This window comes from Volvox carteri (assembly GCF_000143455.1).
Source record: "Volvox carteri f. nagariensis unplaced genomic scaffold VOLCAscaffold_1, whole genome shotgun sequence".
NCBI lineage: Eukaryota > Viridiplantae > Chlorophyta > Chlorophyceae > Chlamydomonadales > Volvocaceae > Volvox > Volvox carteri.
In genome coordinates this window covers 5,882,215-5,898,322 of record NW_003307545.1, presented here as the reverse complement: position 1 = coordinate 5,898,322, position 16,108 = coordinate 5,882,215, and the positions used below count along the sequence as shown (strand labels likewise).

Below are 16,108 nucleotides of genomic sequence, written 5' to 3'. Positions count from 1 at the left end.
GTGTGTCGTAGGTTGTTAGAGGGAAATGAAAGCAAGGATCTTACGCGTTGCCTGCTCGGCAGGGCGATGTGGCATTTTCCTTGTATTTGTAGCCTGATTAACCTTCCATAGCTGGCTGCAGACTATCAGCAAACGCGCCAGCGGCGCGCACATAAGACGTTTGTTTATTTCGGAAGCTGGCTGAAGGGCACGCTGCTACTACTGACGGTTGATGAAGGCTGATAGGTGAGCCGTGGTGAACGGGTGTGCTTAAGAGTGTCTTTCCTGCAGACCAGCTCCAGACAAGACCGAAAGGTCGACTGCCTAAATGGGATGGTTCGTTTGCTTTCTGAATGCTGCGCTAAGTATCGATGAGCTTTGCATTCATAATTCAGTACTCAGGGGCAAGGCGGAGAGTGCGCTGCTTACTCGTGGCGTCGTTGGGCCGCTGCCAGCGCTTACCGGCATTTGGTGTATATCCTTTGCAGCTCCTGCAGCTCACGCCTATTGCAAACACAGAGCACCTGGACACTTGAAATTTCACAGTAGTACATAGCACACCGTTGCTGCCGTACTTGGTCCGCCAGACATGCGATGCAGGAGGCACTTTGGCAAATGGCATAGTTCCTGGCGTGGGAAATGGAACCCATCAAGAGGTCGTTATACTTGCTGCAGTGATCTTAGCATCGAAGTAGTAACATCGCCGAGACGGAAGCGCGGCAGCCGTGCAGCATGAAAGCTTGCTGAGCATCGCTTAAGACGCTTTCATTTCAAGTGCAGAATCGCAGTTTTCCAGCTTTTGAGCTGGCCTTACTCAAATGAGGGAGCTGCTTCGCCATCATGGGCAAGCTGGTGCCCAAGAAGTCTGCGCCGGCATCCATAATTCCCAGCTTTGAAGCGGATGTTCATAAGATTATTGATCAGTTTGTACTAAAGGTCCGCAGAAATTGTTTTGGAAATGGTAACGTAGCAACTGGCTTACGACTCCAAGGTTCATTGCAGGTTCAGGGCAACGCCCCGCTGAAGCTTGCTACCTTTAAGGAAATATGGCTTGATGGGTCTTTCACTTTCATCCATCAGGTGAGCCTCGTTCTGTTGGATGCCGGGCGGCGGCCATGCCACTGACCTTTTGTTATGCGACTGTAGGCTGTACCACTCAACGTACCGGCAAGAGACTTTTTGCAGCTGTTATATGCCGTCGCGCTAAACCGCTTAGCTGACCCCAGTCCGTACTTGGACTATAGGCCCGCTCCATGCGAGCTAACCGGTGCCGCAGCCCCTACCGGACCGGAGGTGCGGAAGCGACCTGGTCGTAAGAAGAAGGCCTCAGGAAGCTCGGGCGCTGGAGCAGGCGTCGGCACTGGGCAGGAGCAGCTGCCTCAGGCCGACACCGCAGCGGCCGCTAGACCCCCCACCAGTGGCGTTGACGCCCCTGGCACCGGCAACCATGCCACAGCAGAGGACGATCCTCTTGGCCAGGAATACGACCTGTTGGCCCACATCGATGAGCTATTCGGAGGTGACCTGCTTGAGCAGGACGCCCAGTACCTGACAGGCGGGCTGCCGTCGGCAGTTCAGCCACATGCTGTCCCTGCCGGGAACACCCAGGGGGGCCCGCCGAGCACCGGGGCCCCCCCCGTGCCACTGCCGCTGTCGCTGCTGGCGCTTCCCCCGGGTGCCCCTCATGAGCAGCAGCAGTGCATACCCACACTGCTCCCTGGTGCTGATCGAAGCGAAGCCCCCCTTGGAGCCCTCCCATGGGGCCCTGCCCTCGACCATCCTCCGTTTGCTCCGTCTGCGCCCCCAGCGGTCCCTGTGAAGGGAGGTGCAGAGCAGCATGTGAGACGGGACCCCACAGACCCCAACAACGCCACCGCGGATGGCGTCTTAGGGGATGACGACCGGGGCGGCGCGCAGCTGCTGTGTTCGGCCTTGCTAGCTGGCACGAGTGGGGCACTGGGGGCTCCCACGGCGCCATGGGGCTTGGAAGAGGAGGACGACTACGACGGCTCTGCTGCACCTGCCGCAGTCCCAGCAGTCCCCGCAGCCGCTTCCTTGGCTGCAGCTTCCAGTTGGGGCGGCCTGGCGCTGCCCGGGGTTGGCACCTGTCTGCGGGGCCTGTGCACGGAGGCAGCTGAAGACCATGTAGTGGGTCCAAACACAACTGATGATGGTGGTGCCGGTGGTGGTGCCGGTGGTGGTGGTGGTGACAGCGGGGGGGGTAGCAAAGCCGTCTTGCACTGGAATGGACCAATGGCGGCCGGGACAGACAGCAGCCGCCGCAGTCCACAGCGGGAGCCGGTGGAGCGCCCGGGGGATAGCTCAGTGTCCGGTGGGGCTGCTACTCTGGAGCTGTTGACACATTACGAGCTAGCGGACCTGGGGGCCGCCCCGGCACTCTTCTCCCCGGGTCCCAGGGGGGGCTGGTCGCCGTTACGCTGTAGTGCTGTGATGCCTTCGCCACTCCAGGGGTTGCCTTCCCCGTCCTACAAGCACCACCATTATCAACAACAACAGCAGCAACAGCAACAGCAAACGACGCCAGCGTTGCCGCAGTCCTTCCTATTGTCTCAACCCGCGGGTGACCCGGTGCTGGGGGTCCCGGAGGAGGTGACGGCGGCAGCAGCAGCGCAGCAACAGCCGCCAGGGGGGTTCGCCGCGGTCCGCTCCGATGCAGCTGCCTCTGGTAAGGGGGGAGGGAGGGAGGGGGAACTGGGGCGGGAGGTTGTCCGGGTCCTACAAGCGTTGAGAAGCGTTACTGGGTGGCTTGCTATGCAAGTGCACGTAAGGAGGCTTGCCAGGTCTCCTTGCTACGGTTACGGTGCGCCTTGCTGTTGTATTTCCACAACATTGTGGAGACTAAGGAGGGTAATGCCACGATGATGAGCCGGCCCCAGCCGCACCCGTGTCCTGTGAGCCTGCCGGGTCGCTCACACACGCGCTGTCCGCACCCGACCCTGTGGGCCCTGTGGAGCCTATACACCCCGCCGGATGTGGCCCGGAAGGATGTGGCCCTGCCGCCCTCAGACCCGCCACCGACTGTGTCCCCATCCCTCCCTCAGAGTCCCTCAGAGCTCACATGCGAGGGGTGGTGGTGGGGGGGTCGGGAGCCGCACTTCCAGGTTGCAGGTGTTTGGCCGACACGCCCTTCTCCCATGAGGCTTTCCGATCGTAGTGTAGTGTATCGCATTAAACGGCCTGATCAAGGATGCCTGAGCGCACCCGGCGCACTCGCCCTCCCTTGCTCCCCACCAACCACCCCGCAGCCGCGCAGTTGATGCGTCCCGCTAAGGCAGTGGCGGGCACTTCAGAGGAGCGGACGGGAGCGCACCCCCCCCACCTGGGCAGCGGGCGAACCGGTCCTGCCGCGGACGTCCTGCCCGCACAGGCCGCCCACCCGCACTGGAGCCCCTCCTCGGACCTCCACCCGGAGACATCGGGGCCTGCCGTCGGGCCTGGTGCCGGCTCCGACGAACCACACCCACAGCCACACCCTCATTCGGCGTTGCCGCCCACAGCCCCCACAGCCCCCGCAGGTCCTTTGAGAGGTCCTGGTCCAGACCTGCCCTCGAACCCCACGGTGGGGGAGCTGTCCCCGTGGGGGCCCGCTGCTGCTGCCGGGTCCGGACAGGTCGCGACGGGGCGGCCCCCCAGCGGAGGTGCAGCCCCCGCCGAGGGCGCTGCGGCACCGCCGTGTGAGGGCAGTATCCCGGGGGCGATACTCCAGCTCCCAACGCTGCCTCTGGCGCTGCTGCACCCGCAGTCCGCACCGCAGCATCAGCGGCCTCCTGCAGCGCAGCCGGAGGTACCAGGTGCCGCCCCGCGGTGGACCCCTCGCTCCGCCCAGCAGCAACACGCGGCCGAGCTGGTTGGCCCAGCGGCTGATGGCCCCGGGGCTGCGACAGGGCGGGAGCTGGGCACCGTGGCTGCACCCGCCGACGAACCCGAACCGGGGGGTGTCCGGAGCCCAGCGACAGCGGTGGCCACTGCGGTGGATGCAGATGTGGGTCCGTTGGTACCGGGTGCGGGTGCGGGTGCGGGTGCGGGTGGGGGGGGCGGAACCCCGGTAGCTGCAGTTGGCCACCAGCCCGCGGATGCTGAAGGCCGAGAGGCCGCGAACCTGCTGCACGTATCAAATACCCTACCGGCGGGGCTGCCGCCTCCCGGGCCGGATGTACCGCTGTCCGCTCGCGTGGGAGCTATCTATGCCGTGTACTGCTTGTACGGCACGCAGCTATGCCAGCCTCCCGTACGGGTGTACTTGCCGCTGGCGCTGCTGAGCTGTCTGGTGGAGACGGTCAGAGAGGCGGCAGCTGCTGGACTAAGGGACGTGGTGGCTGTTGTGCGGGTGAGTGAAGTGGTGCGGGAGGGGTAGGTGCGGGTGCAGGGGGCGGAGAAGGTTGCTGACGCTGGCAGGATTGGGATGCCGTACATGTGTGCGCTGCAAACCGGGTACCAGCAGCCCTGGGCGGGCAGGGGTCCCGGTGGAGGGGGGGAAGGGGAGGGGGGGAAGGGGAGGGGGGGAAGGGGAGGGGGGAGCGCAACCAGGGAGTTGTGCTCTCCCCCCCCACCCCCCAGTTTTAGTTCTGGCGGCGTAGGTAGGTAGTCTTTCCGACATCCTCTTCACTTCTTCATCCCCCCCTCCCCTCCCCGCACCCCCATCGCGCTGTTCCAGGAGCTCTGGCGCGGGGGGGCTCTGGTGCCGGGTGGTGTGGCTCGCTACCTGGGGGCCACCACTCCGCCCAGGCTGGAGAGCGGGGCCGCGGCCGCCGCCGGACGGGCCCAGGCCATCGCCGCGGGTCGCTGGGTCGCCGGTCAGCGGCTGGATCCCTTCCGCACCCGCGAGGCCACCTTCTACGAGGTCCTCGTGTCCAACCCCGTCCTGCGCCAGGCGCTACTGCACCTCCGTACGGCCCTGCCCCTCCTCGCGGACTTGGAGTCCTTCCAGATGCTCTGCGAGCTGTACGGCCAGCAGCGGGAGGCGGTCTTCAGATCCGACGACGGCGGCGGCAGCGGCTTGCCTGATGTGCTATTTGAAGCGCGTGTCGGTGGGGATGTACGGCGTGGAGTTCGGGCTATGTTTGCGGAGGTGCTTAAGGCGCTGCGGCGGCCGCCGGCGCACCGCCGCCGCGCTGAGGAGAAGCGGCTGCAGCGCGAGCTGGAGGTCCATCGAGCTGCGGAGGAGGCGGCGCGTGCGGAGGCGGAGGCAGCTGCAGGCCCGCGCACGGTGGCAGAGGCGCTGGCGCAGGTGGCGGCGCGGCCCCCAGCCCCCCCGCGTCGGCGCGTGGCGGGGGAGCTGGGTGCGCTGATGCGGAAGCGCGCCATGCAGCGGCCTGGGGAAGGGGAGGCTGCGGGGTTGGGAGGGGGCGGCGGTATTGGTCGTGCGGGGGGGTGGCTGGGCCCGGTCAGCAGCGGCCGGCCGGGCCAGCGCCGCGTGGTGGTCATCCGCCACAGGTGGGGTCGCGGAGGGGGCCGGGGGACCGGGATGCGGCGCAGGTTCCTCCTCGAATGGCATAGGCCGCGAGGTGCAGGAGGGCCGTTAATCAACAGCTTCGGGAGGAAGTAACAAACTAACGGAAACGTTTGGCAGCAAATTACAGAGGCACGTGGTGTAGGTGAAGAGTGTATCCATAAGGGCGGCGGGGGATTACCGCGGGGTAGGAGAGGAGGAGGGCAGTTGCGGAGGGACCGGCTCTTGGAGCTGTGGGCCCTGGGCACCGCAGGTCTGAGCCGTCCCTACCCCCTCTCTCACATCGCCACCTGGTAGACCGCCTGCCAGGAAGGCACAGATTTGCAGACAGACCGTGGGTTTGCTGCCCACACTCTTAGGGGCGCAACAGTCCCCCCTCAGACATGTAGGAATGCCCTGTAGGCTCATGGACACAGCTTGGATCGACCCTTGTGTCTACCCGCACTACATGTGTCGAGGGGGGGGGGTGACAGGGAGGGCGTTGTACTTGAACAATGCATCATGGGGGGCATCACCACCCGCGCTGTACTGTGACTTAGCTATGCCGCACTGTAGCACCGGTGCCACGAAGTGTTTGCCCTCCCTCCCCAATGGCGCTGTGGTCGCTAATGGTTGTGTCGCCCCTCAGGAGCGAGTTGGCATCTGCCGGGCTGCTGAGCGGGGAGGGGTCGCGGGGCGCCGCCCCCCCGGGGGTACCCCCCCGCGTGCTGCAGGCTGAGGAGGCGCGGCGGCAGCGGGTGCAGGACGTGGCGGACACCTGGCTCACCCGCCACGACCGACTGATGGGCGCAGAGCGGGGCGACACGGAGGAGGAGCAGCGGCCACGGCCGCCTTCAACCCAGCAACAGCAGCAACCGCAACAGCAGCAGCTGTTGCCTCGGCGACAAAGAGCGGACACGGACCCCGCACGGGGACCTGGTGCGGGGACGGCGGCTGGGGTTTACGGGTCGTACGTCCGCGGTGGCACCACATCGGATTCAGGCGACCTGTTACAACGCGGAGGGCGGACGGTGGGGCAGGTGGTGATGGCGGGTAGGGGCGAAGGCGGTCCCGGGATTCCGGGGCCGTCGCTGCCGAGCGGTGTGGATGCCAACATCACTGCTGGTGAGGACGACGACGCAGACGACGATTTCGATGTGGATGCGGAGCTGGAAGCGGCCTTTGCCGAGATGGAGGAGGTCGCCGTCGACTCACCCTCCCCTAAGAAACACGTAACGTCACCAGCAAAAGCAGCAGCAGCGACAGCAGCTGCTGCGGCAGCAGCAGCGGGAGTGGACAACAATAAAGCAGCTCGCACAGGCAGCACCAGGGTTCAGGAGCCGTCGCCCGGGGGGGTTTGCGGTCGCGGTCGCGGTCGAAGGAATGCCGTGCAGGGACGGGGCCGAGGTCGCGGCGAGTTCGCTGACGGCGGTAGTGCTGGCGGCGACGTCTCTGGCGGTGCAGGGGGACAGGGACAGCAGGCCCCCAGCAGCGCTGTTAAGAGCAGCTCCCCGCTGCCCGTCCTGGCTGATGTCCACCCGCGCCTCAACGTCACGTGTGGGGGCGTCTCAGGCGTCATGGACACGCGCACCCGCATTGTGAGTTGCGGTTGTGAGTCCTGTGCCACCGCCGCCGCCTTTGCCGCCGCGGCCCTCATCAGGCGCAGCCCTGGTCACCCGCGGGGCGGCGGCAGCGGCGATGCGGAGCAGCAGCAGTCCCCGCAGGCGAAGCAGATCCTGGCCATGCAGTGGCCCGAACACTGCGGGATCCCGGGCGGTGAGAAGAAATGGCAGACCCTGATTCAGGTGGTGGTGTGCGATGAGGAGGAGATAAGTCGGGGCACTGAGGCAGTACGACGGCCCTCCCTGGAGGCGTTCCTGCGCCGCAACGGGCTTCTGTTAGGCCGACGAGTATCAGCAGCAGCAGCAGCAGTCGGGGATCCCGGGGCACCTCCGGGTGGAGGGCGAGGTCAGGGCCGCGGCGGGAGGCAGCCCGGGCCATCGAGATCCCCCCGCGCGCGGGGCCGTGGTCGCGGCGGGGGCCGCGGTGGGCGATTGGGCAAGCGCTCGCGCTCAGCTGCTCATGTCGACACCACGGAGGAAGAGGACGACGAGGATGGGATCGGTGATGCTGCCGGGTCCGAAGGATATCAGGAGGAGGGAGGGCTCGGCCCCCGGTGTAACGCGGCGGGAGGGGCCGAGGCTCCCAGTCAGGATGGGCTGGCAATCGATCTCAAACCCAGTCAAGACGCGGCAGGGCTGCCGCAAAGGAAGCGCGCGCGGGGATCACATGTGGCTCAGGGGCGGGATGCCGATGACGACTCCTATGGCACCACAGCTGCAAGAACCCGTGTAGGGGCGGCGCTCGCAAACGGTCCCCGAGGCGCCTGCGGGGTTGGTGCTGCGGGAGTAGTGAAGCCCGAGACCGAGGCTGAGGCTGACGCTGGCAAGTTCGGCGGTGCTGGCGGTCAGGGCAGTCAGCTGGATTTCGACGACCTGCTGGAGGAGCTCGGCCAGGCTGATGCGGAGCTCATTCGGCAGACGCAGCTCGCTCTGCGGGCGCAGCGAGAGGCCTTGGAGATGCTGCAGCGAATGCGGTTGCCGCCTCAGCCTCTTGACACTGCAACCCAGCAACGGCCGCGCGCCCTAACAGCGCTGGTTCCGCCAGCTGCGGCGTTTGCTGCGGAGCCGGTGGCCGCAAATAACGGAACCTCGATCCTGGGGGCCGTTCCAGCAGCTAGCCGCCGCCTCACGGCTCGTCCGCCTCTACCGCCTCGGGCAGCTCCAGCCGCGCGACGTCAGCAGCAGCAACAGCAGCAGCAACAGCAGCAGCAGAGAGAGCGCGCCAAGCCTGAAGCTGGCCGAGAAGCTGAGGTGAAGCTTCCTAAGCCGCGCAAGCGCCGCGCCTGCGGTGTCGAGTGCGGGCGACAGGACGATGCTACGATGGGTCGCGTGGCCACGGGCGTTACTGGAGGGGAACAGCTCGTGACCACGGGTGTGGAACTGCAGGTCGCAGCAGCTGCAGTTGAGGCGGCGGATGGGAAGCACCCGCGGCGTCGGCGCCCTGCGGCTGATTTTAATCCAAGTTGGGGAATGAAGACGGAAGAGGTGGAGGCAGGGCTCCATCAGGCTGTCGACAAAGTTGCAGATCCTGCGGACGGTCAAACCCGAGCCAGGCCCCCGGGAGAAGGCCGCGACCCAGGGGACTGCAATGCGGTTCAGGGTGCGGATGCAGCTGTGTACGGGAAGGATGAAAACAAAGATGCAACACGGAAGCCGCCAATGGGCGACCCTGGACAGGCGAACATGGCATGTCTACCTGCCAAAGACGACGACGATGACCTCGCTGACTTCGACGCCATGTTTGCAGCCCTGAAGGCCGTGAACGGCCTGTGAGTGGCTTTCGCTAATGAATGGCCTTATTGTACTGGATGCTACAAACGATTTCCCTTGATGAACGTGATGATGCGCGTTTACTACCGGATTAGCAGCGTTGTCGGTCGGTGGCAATGGTCGAGAATTGCATGAAATGCATGAAGCGTGCACACGTGGTGTTCTAGGACTGTCGCTTTTGGCCACCTGGTTCGCCGGATGACGGGGTTCGGTTCAGGTTATCATCTGGATCTGCCTAGGTCTGAGCGCCATTACAGTCATGGTGCAAAATCGAGCGTGCTCATCTTAGCGGTCTGGCAATACGTGCACGGCCACGTCGCGGTGTGCCATAGGTGCACAGACAGAATTTCTGACTGAAACCTGATGCTGGAGGTTTTTGCTTGCAGTATGTGGACAGAAAGGTTCTGCAGCGGAGGGCTTGTGATATTGATAACGCTCGGTTTTTTGACGTTTGTGGACGGAACTACTGCAGGATCGTGAAAGTGAGAGTGATTCCGCGTGCGTATCACGGACAGGAGGGGTGCCAAAGTATCGCTCTTTTTTCCCATGCATAAACAGCCTTCGCACATTCCTGATATCAACCCTTATCCTTACACAACGAATACCAGCATCGTATGCGTCTTGCATAATAGGCATTCCAAGATCAACAACTTGACAAATTGCTAGGACCTGCATGCCTAACACCACCCACAACATCCAGAGGCACCGTCATTTATGATGTCGCGATTGCATAGATGCCTGTTAGGAATGCTGTCATGAAAAGCGCAACCCCATCGGCGCCCTTGATATAGAATGCATAAATGCTACCGTGTCCGGCATACGGGAAATCAATTTCAGGAAGGAGATTCTGCAAGTGCGCGCTAAAGTACTTAATGAAACAGCGTAGGCAGGGGTTTGCACAATCAACACACGCTAACCTTCATCAGCTATCCTGCCAACGCATTCCCGCTCCCAACATGCAAAAATTCGGTCAATTTTCACACGGTCCTTCAGCATGCAAACACACGGTCAATTTTCGTCCAAATAACATAAGACAAGCCAACGTAAAGACGTGCAAACAGCACTGCGGTCAAAAGCGCTCTGTTACATTTCCTTGCTCGAACGACGCCACAGCGGTGCCCGCAGCCGCCCAGCCAACCGTCAACATCGCTCACAACAAAACAGCCTGTGCAGTCAAACCGCTGTTCATGCGAGTTGCGACTCACCACGACACCACAGTCAACATAGCCACGTGCAAACGAGGTATAGTTGCAGGCATGCAGGCAAAAATGCCGCGCAGATGCGCGTAGAACAGCGAACGGTTCCTCAAGCACAACTAACTGGGGCAATGCGTGCACGGGACGGGTGAATATACCCGTCAAGCCCACACGCACCGCTGTCCTGCAAAGTCATCCTTAAGGCCCCGGAAATGACGGTAGACGTTCTGCGGATATAGCGTTTCGAGTAGCAACGTATCATTAGCGTCGCATCCTGTTCTGTATTAGGGTATATGGTTCCTCTGATAGAAACCCACGAGGCAGGCTGGACGGCGGCCACAAACGCACCAGTTCAGGCTACTACACTCATCACGACGCAATTGTATGCAGATACCATCCCATTGAGTAGACAGCTTGGATAATTTGGCGGGGCAAATGGCATTCGCCAAAAGACCGCAGCCTTGGATCTTGCTATTTTAATATGATGAACCGATATCGCAAACTGCCCAATGACAGGAATCCACAATACGAGCGCAATTCACTCCCCACTCACGAGCGCTTACGACCGTTGCAGCGCACGCAGTAATTCCGTGCTGCTATCAAGCGACTGAGCCTTGATGGCTACATCGGCGTTGTCACTGACCTCACCTCCCCCCTGCAGCATCCGGAGAAGAGCCGCACCCGGGTTCGGTGGCAGCTGCGCAGCCATTGGACAAGTGCCCGGAGACGCAGCATTGCGCTTATCTCCAGCAGCCGCGGCCGAGGCCTGTAGGGACCGCAGTAGAACCTGGCCGGCCTGAGCACAGTCCAGTGAGTGCCGTGCGGTAAGCACCTGCGCAGGCGCCTCCGGGGATTGAACCCCCGGTGCCAGGCTTCCAGGTGCTAAGGGCTCTGCCATGCTCGACCCAGGCACCGGTCGACCCCGTCCACGGAAGCCGCGCCCTGAAGCATCAGGTAACCGTGCGCTCTTGCCGAGCCCAGCTCCCCCGCCTCCAATGCGCCCCTCCTCTTCCACGCCGCTGCCGTTCGGTGCCATATGACCGCCCAACTTCCGTTGCACGGCGGTATTGTCTCCTGGATGCTGTCCGACAGCCGTAACACGAGCTGCGGATGCCCCGGTCACTCCTTTGGTGGTAGAACCCTCTGTGTTCTTGCGAGTTGATCCGGAGGCACTGTCGTCAGTGTCGTCCACGCTGTGCGGGTTATCAATGTCGATGGGATGGGACTTCGGCACCGTGACCGCCGGGCCTGTAGCTGCACCGTTAGGAAATGCAGTGACGGGCATCCTGCCTTGAACCTGCCCCGAAGGCAGCGCCGGCTGCCCTGCGTTGTTATAGGGTCCTTGCGAGGCCGGCTGCTGCCACTGCCTCTGCTCTTGCAGATGCCCCTGTCGAGGTCCGAATGGCTGGGTAAATGCCGCCTGGTGCTGCGCCGGTGACATTGCAAAAGGCACGTGGTGATGACCCAGGACCATTGGGCCCATCATGGGACCCGTGTGCGGGGGGGGTTTCGCGCCGCCCGGGAAGGGCCCTGGGACCAGCATACCCATCGCGGTCGGGGTAGGCACATGCATTGGGAAGAAGGCAGGCGGCCGCTGTTGTGGAGCGCCTGCCATGTAGGGAGCCCGTGGTTGGAAAGTGACCATTGGCTGTGGCAGATGTGGAGGTTGGGGCGGCGGCATCGCACCTCCCTGGATTAACACGGGATGAGGTGGATACGGCTGCGGGGAGAACTGTGACAGAACCGATTGCTGTGGAGCAACAGCCGGTGCCGCGTCCTGACATGGGCGAGGCGGCAGCGCTGCGGCTGCTGCAGGCGCTTGGATTCCCTGGCTTACTGCATCAGGCGAGCCCACACGCGCATTGGGCACGAGCCTTTTCAACTGGGCGAGGGACCCCCCCGGTGATGCCTGAACCGCAACCGCAGCTGCACTTGCCGCAGCCGCTGCGCTCACGGCTACATCAGCCTGCCCAGGTGGCGACGACGCCTGCCCGCTGCTATTGGCTTGTGCTGAGGCCTTGCGTTGCAGGCTTTCTCCTCCGGCCACTGCGGAGGCAGAGTCGACTTGCGGCTGCGGTTGCGCATCCGACTTGGCTAGACCTGCAGCGCGCATCGCCGCGGACAGCAGCTTAGTGGATGGAGTAGGTGGCACGACGGGGGCCGTGACGGCCACCGAAGCTGGCACGCAGGCTGATGCCCCGGCAGCAGCTGCTGCTGGTGGCTGCTTGGCCCTCTGCGCCGCCAATACTGCTTGATCCGCCGCCTGCTTGGCCGCAGCTGCACCCTGGTCGCCTCGAGTTCCTGGTGATGTGTTGGAGGGCCCCGTCCCGGCGGTTGCAGGCGTAGCTGCGGCCTGCTTGCTGTTGCTCTGGCGAGGTACCTGGTGCTTAGCCAAGGAAATCTCAATCGGTTTGTTGACACAAAGCAGCAGGTCCAGCGGCACGAACGCGCCGCATTTGCCATTAACGCGGCCATTCAGGTTGCTGCCACCCCCGAAATCCTCATCAAATAGCACCTCACATGCCTCCTCGTAAACGCCTGCAGTGTTCAGGTAAGATGTGGCTCGTAAACACACCTACTGCCTCGCAAACAGACGGAGCCACTGGGTATGGCAGCAAGTGTCGTTACGCGCTGCGTCAGCTTACCAATGACTGTACCGCGAAGGCCGTAAGGGGGGTTGCCTTTGCCACTGACACACACCACCCGGTCGCCCAGCTGGAAGGAGCCTCCCTGCACCGACAGCTTCACCTGCGACATGGAAACCGACCGGGAATGACGTCATATTTTACCCTTCAGCACCCGAGTGGCCCTCGGGATTGCGTTCTCCCACGTCAGGAGGAAGCTTCTTATGCCTCGTACCCGCATTCGCGAGGACCTAAAATACAACTCCGGCTTTATATGACTGTCAAATTGATCAGCTGCTGCAAAAGCTGAAGCTGCTTGAATTCGCCTAGTCGCGTCGCACCTGGTCTGCGCCAGGAGTATAGGGAGGAAGCAGCAGCAACGGCGGGACGTTCTCGTACTCGACCGTCGGTGGCGGCCGTGCGGGCGTCGGCGTGACGATAGCATGCAGCGCCTTGACCCCCTCGTCCGACAAAACATTGGTGCCCACCTTGACCAGCGGCCGCTTTGCCAGAGGAGTGGACTTAATCCAGTCCGTAACCTCACGCACCTTGGCCTTGCGCGCCGCCGGTGTCAGTCCGGGAAAAACCTGGTCCAGCCTTAGGTCGCCTGGGTGTCGCGTGAAAGAGGGTGTCGGGATTATACCAGGATGGTACCTGGTGGTGCCATTATAAGGCGAGACTGGAACGACACCTAAAGAACAGCTCCAAACAATCGCACCTGCCAAGATGCCTTGGCTGGACTAAAAGGGAGCTTGGAATAGATCGCTGCGTTGTGAGTATGCTATTGCTACATCATGCGGCCATTGTACAAAGCGAAGTAGTGTCGCCCGGTTGGCAGCAAGCGAGGCGAAGCCACCAACTTATCGCTTTGCTACCACCGGGAGCAGCATCACCGGCCTTCGCTTCTGCTGCACTTGCCTGCGCCATCACCCTCCGATTTTGAAAGTGTCGCCCAGAGCGCGGGAAAATTCTTCCGGTACTCCTGCAGGATGTTTATTACGGCCGCCGAATAGGTCCAGCCGTTGCCGTCCTCCGTCGGCTGGCTGAAACCCGGCACGCAGACTTCCTTGGACGGCGTCTTGATAGCCAAACCCAGATCGTACCGATCGTCGCCTGGTGGTCATGGGGGAGGGTGGGGCCCGCAGGTGGGCAACAGGCAATAGGTAAGAGAGGAGCAATCGATGTGCAGCATTGATCGTCTCTGAATGCCGAGAACCAAAATGCAACCGCGCAGCCCCGAACCTCCAGTCCAGTCTCACCGTCGCGCGCCCACATGTTTCCGGTGATGCGTCCGAGCAGGCGGGGTGAAACGGCCAATTTACTTGAAACTTCGCCACTGCTGTAGTACTTCACAGCAAAGCGCTCCACCACCCGCTTGGCTGAGCGAAGCGCCTGAGCGCCCGCCTGCAATCGCCCAGGAAAAAGCTTCAACAAGACATGATTACCAGGAACTAAGTTGACGCGCCGTTGGTCCGCTAGATTTGGTTGGATGCTGGTGGTGAGTTGCCAAACTCAAAGAGAACACTCTTAAAGTCGGATGGGGTGAATGGATTAGGGTGCCCCTCTAGCAGGGGAGAGCAGGGAATTGCCTCGGGAAGGAGGCCACTGGTGAAGCTGAACCACCCTGTAACAACATCAACATCATTACGTTACCAGAGCCGTCGAAGGAGGCATTCCTAACCGCCAACAACAGGACCGTGGCTCTTAAAGTAAGCAAAGTTGCACTACCCGAAAACAGGAGGCCGTACGCACCCAGAGCGCGCATCGTACATGGTCAAGGATCGCAGCCGAAAGGCGATAGACAACACGTACGTAAATGAATTAATGAATTAATTAATTAAGGCACATTAACGCCCGAGTCTGATACCAGAAACAGTGCAGTTGCTTCAGGACTGACCTGCTCCGTCACAGGCTGAACAAGCACGCGGTAGTGGCCACTAGCTGCAGCTGCGCCCTGCTTCGATGCAGCCTTGGCGTGCTGCTTGGAAAGCCCCTTTCCCAGATCTTGAAGCACGGTGGCCATGCAGCCGAAGTAGTGCTTGCCCAGAAACACAACCTGTTTACGCAGCAGAGCACCACCTTCAAAACAACTATATCTCAATGGTGTTTACCTAGAGACGCCGTGCCAGAACCAGAGCCGCACACTGCCGCGCTAGGATAGACTGAAGCTCCAACAGGGCACAGGGCGTGAAGAAAATCATGTGCCCCACCCACCTGCATGCCATCGTACAGAATCGGGTATCCGGGCACGCCGTCGGCTCCTACCGTTCCTGTTGCCAGCGGCTGGGGCCTATGTCGAATTACTGCCTGCAGCGAAAGAGGCGCGTTCATGTCAAACCGGACACATTTACAGTCGTCGTGTTAGGCACTTACTGCTCATGCCACATCACATGGTTTACACTGGCACGGGCCTGCGCTATTTGAAAAGGCGTGCATGACTTGCCTGCAGCGGAACCTGGACCTCGTCCTTCGAGTAGGTCTTTTCAATGGTACCGTCGCCGTGGCGGATGTAGCCCAAGCACACCTTGACACCCACCTAGACACGCAAGCATCACAGCCCGCTCAGCATATTTGGGTGGGATGATAAGGCGTCAGGGCAACGACGGCCTCAGAAGGCACAGATGGCGCAAGCAGTGCTTACCACCAAGTCCACTTTGCCCACATCGATTCCGCATCGTGTAAGAAACGTGGTCGCCAGATGGGCGGCGTCCGTCTCCCACCGCTGGGTCTCCGATTGCTGCCAGCGTTGGACCTGTCCAGGCGCACCCGGGCGCAGGGCAGGATTGATTGGATAGCAACTCACCGTAACAACTGGACCTCTCCACCAGGCACACAAAGGAACACAATGATGCTTGCAAGTTGCTCTTAATGCACAAGAGTTCTCCGCGTTAGGAAGACCCTTAGGCTGCATCCCGCACCGCACCATTTCTCACAGGCAAATGATTGTGTAAAGGGGGTACAGCTTCACTAGCCTGCTAGCAGTCCCCCTACCACCTTCCGCAATGTTTCGGGGCACCCTCATCCTCCTCATCACCCACGCGTGCCAAGGTTTACGAAGTCAAGTGACCTTTTCGGGTTCAGCACCCACCACCAGCACCCAGCGGAATCTGCCGGATAGACAGCTCCACTCCAGGTCGACTCGCAGGTCTCTCACTATAACCGGGTCCCTCACCGTCCGTCGGCATGGGAATGCATCCACCCTCTTATCATGGAGGGATTTCTATCCATCCTATGTCAGGATCGACTCTGGAACCTTCCAGGGACACTAAGCCATGCCTTGGCATACTTGCTGTGTCTGGAGCCGTATGAGCAAATGTATTACTTGGGTTAAGGAGCGACCCGTCCACAACTTTGTAAAGCACTGTCTTCACCATTACAGCTACCGGTACATCGTACAATGCCCCCAATCCGGCTCCTCACCTTGACTGCGCCCTTGTTGTCATACGAAACCTGGCTGCTGCGGTCAGA

The 16,108-nt window shown here is 61.8% G+C and overlaps 1 protein-coding gene across 1 annotated transcript; it reads left to right on the top strand.

The window, feature by feature from the left end:
* Positions 1–819: 819 nt before the first annotated feature.
* Positions 820–8,823, top strand: VOLCADRAFT_86489 (uncharacterized protein; the record flags this gene model as incomplete). The annotated part of the gene is made up of 9 exons (XM_002946281.1): positions 820–1,059; positions 1,126–1,699; positions 1,787–2,127; positions 2,449–2,665; positions 3,246–3,437; positions 3,498–3,559; positions 3,611–4,327; positions 4,655–5,433; positions 6,078–8,823. The coding sequence occupies 9 exons, from the start codon at positions 820–822 to the stop codon at positions 8,821–8,823; spliced, it is 5,868 nt and encodes a 1,955-aa protein (XP_002946327.1).
* Positions 8,824–16,108: the final 7,285 nt, after the last annotated feature.